The sequence below is a fragment of the Sardina pilchardus genome, chromosome 10 (assembly GCF_963854185.1).
Source record: "Sardina pilchardus chromosome 10, fSarPil1.1, whole genome shotgun sequence".
Lineage (NCBI taxonomy): Eukaryota > Metazoa > Chordata > Actinopteri > Clupeiformes > Clupeidae > Sardina > Sardina pilchardus.
In genome coordinates, this window is record NC_085003.1 from 22,209,935 (window position 1) to 22,212,434 (window position 2,500).

The 2,500-nt window shown below is 42.8% G+C and overlaps 1 protein-coding gene across 1 annotated transcript in view; it reads left to right on the forward strand.

Annotated features, from left to right (window-relative positions):
• Positions 1-2,500, forward strand: part of syt7a (synaptotagmin VIIa) — a 133,071-nt gene that overhangs the window by 120,392 nt on the left and 10,179 nt on the right. Inside the window, exon 6 of the mRNA XM_062547041.1 lies at positions 18-187. Within this exon, the coding sequence (XP_062403025.1) occupies positions 18-187 (170 nt within the window). The remainder of the gene's footprint in view (positions 1-17; positions 188-2,500) is intronic.

Genomic DNA, 2,500 nt, shown 5'->3' on the forward strand with positions numbered 1-2,500 from the left:
TGTGTGTGTGTCTCCAGGTTTCCCCTATGAGAAGGTCCGGGAGCGGACTCTGTACCTGCAGGTGCTGGACTACGACCGGTTCAGTCGAAACGACCCGATCGGAGAGGTGTCCATCCCGCTCAACAAGGTGGACCTGGGCCACCAGCAGACCATCTGGAAGGAGCTGAAGCCGTGTAGCGACGGCAGCGTGAGTCCTCAAGGGGTCAAGGGGTCAAGGGTTACCAGAGGTCACCTAGGGGTCAGAGGTCAGGGCAAATGAGAGCAGGGCTTTAGCGCTAGTGGCTAGCGTTGGGAATGCAGTCCATCTGATCTGGCCAAGTGCTCCATGCTGCCTAGCCCTCTCTCGCCACTAATGGGCTTCACCAGATGAAGATGTGTGTGTGTGTTTGTTGGGGGGGGGGGGGGGCTGTTGGAGTGGGTGAGGGGTTTTCACAGTCACACTGTACTGACACTGCAGTGACACACTTAGCTTACCGAAACGACAGCGAACGCAACGCTCAGACCATAATAATTGAAATCAATACAAGTAAAGTGTGATGCTAAGTACTTATTTCTGTACAACGAAAAGAAACGTCACATGATCATTGGGCATAGTTGAAATTACTCATGTGCGCATTAGGATAGTCCTTCAACCAATCAGACCAACGATCGGGGTGCGCCTGGTGGATAAGCCCGTCTGTGATTGGTTCCAGCAAACATGGACGGGAAGCAAGAGAGATAAATGTGCAGGTTTCCAGCCAGAGCTGCAGGGCGAAATCCAATCACCGGCAGATCGAGCTAGGCTTACCCAGTCTAGCCCTCTTAACTGTATATGGGTAGATGACATGACGTGGCTTTTTCACCGTCACAGAAGATAAAACACAATTAATTTCACATTTTCACATTTTAAAATACTGTAAAAGGTTAAACATTTTCTTGCTTTACATGAATTTGTTGTTTTAATACCTGAGTCATTTATCGTTTTTTCAGAACTTTGAGCCAAACCTTAAAATTGTCCTATGGTGTGATGGTAGACAACATAATTATATAAATGTTAACTTTTATAAATAGAGGAAATAATGCTTAAATTTTTTAATGAACGCTCCTGGCATAATTATGCAAGTGTCTATTTTACTAAGTGGCAATCACTTTTCCCATACATACATTTCTAAAATGGTAGGAACTCCGTAAAGTTCGTCACAGAAAAAAATGTCCTTTGGTGTTATGCAATAACCTGATGTTAAGTTGGCCAAAATCATGGACAACTACATTTAGTTGAAAGACCCCATTCAAGGTCATGTGACTGAAGACCCTAATGAAGCCCTGGAGCAGTGAACATGGTGAGAATTTCTCTCAGAATTGCTCAAATATTCAACTATGTTTTCAGACCACTGAAGTTGTTAAGTTGTATTGTCCTTTGGTGTGACACCCCTAAATGCCATTTTTGTATTCAAATTTGTATTTTTAACAGCAGGACTATGTAATATTATGCAAATGCATGATGTCAGTTGCTAATGACAGCTCAGTTAGTATTAGCATGGTCATTAACTGCCACAAAAGCTTAAATGTCCTTTGGTGTGACAGGAAATGTCCTTTGGTGTGACACCTAATAATGACTTAAATTCAAATATTTATTGCTGTTTTAGAGACGACATACAATGTTCTGAAGTGTTACTAAAATAACTATAATATAAAGTACATAAATCTGAAACTTTTTTTTATAACAGAAAGAACCTCCCTGCAGGACCTGTGGCCCAACCTGCCCCGGAACTTCCAGTGTTGCCACCAACGAATATAATGTCATTGTAGATAATTGTGTCAAGTATGATTAAAAACTGCTCTAACAGCTGAAAAAACAGCCTGACCAGCTTAAGGTGGTTTGCTGGTTGACCAGCTTGTTTGACCACCTTATGATGGTTAACCAGCTATAGACCAGCAAAAGTCTTGCAAAAACATACCTGTAGCTTACGATGGTAATTCTGCTGGTTTTGCTTGTCGTACCATCTCACGCTGGTCATTTTAGTTGGTGTTGCTGGTCTACATTGCTGGTTTTTACTGGTCATGCCAGCTTATGTTGGTGATTCTAGCAAACCAGCATGGCCATCTTACACCTACAATGTCAAGCTTGGCAGGCTGGTCACCAGCATGACCATCTCATACCAGCTGTATCCCACACAACAGGCTGGTCACACCAGCATGAACAGCTTCCTTAGATGGTCACGCCAGCATGTCCACCTGGTGGCCTAACCAGTTATACCAGCAAAAACCAGCAATAGTTGGAGAAAAACCAGCAAAAAACAGCTAAAACCAGCTACCAACATAAATTGGTTTCTTGCTATTTTTTCAGTAGGGATGTTTTAGATAGAGTGGACTTCATGAATGTAACGCAATGTTTTAGAATGGAATTTCCCTATTGAGGATTGTGGTCCCTCTTTTGGCGATCAAAAACGGATGGTCAGAAGCACCACGTTTATAGACATTAAAGGCATGGCAGTCCACATTCACTAATTTAATGGTGTGA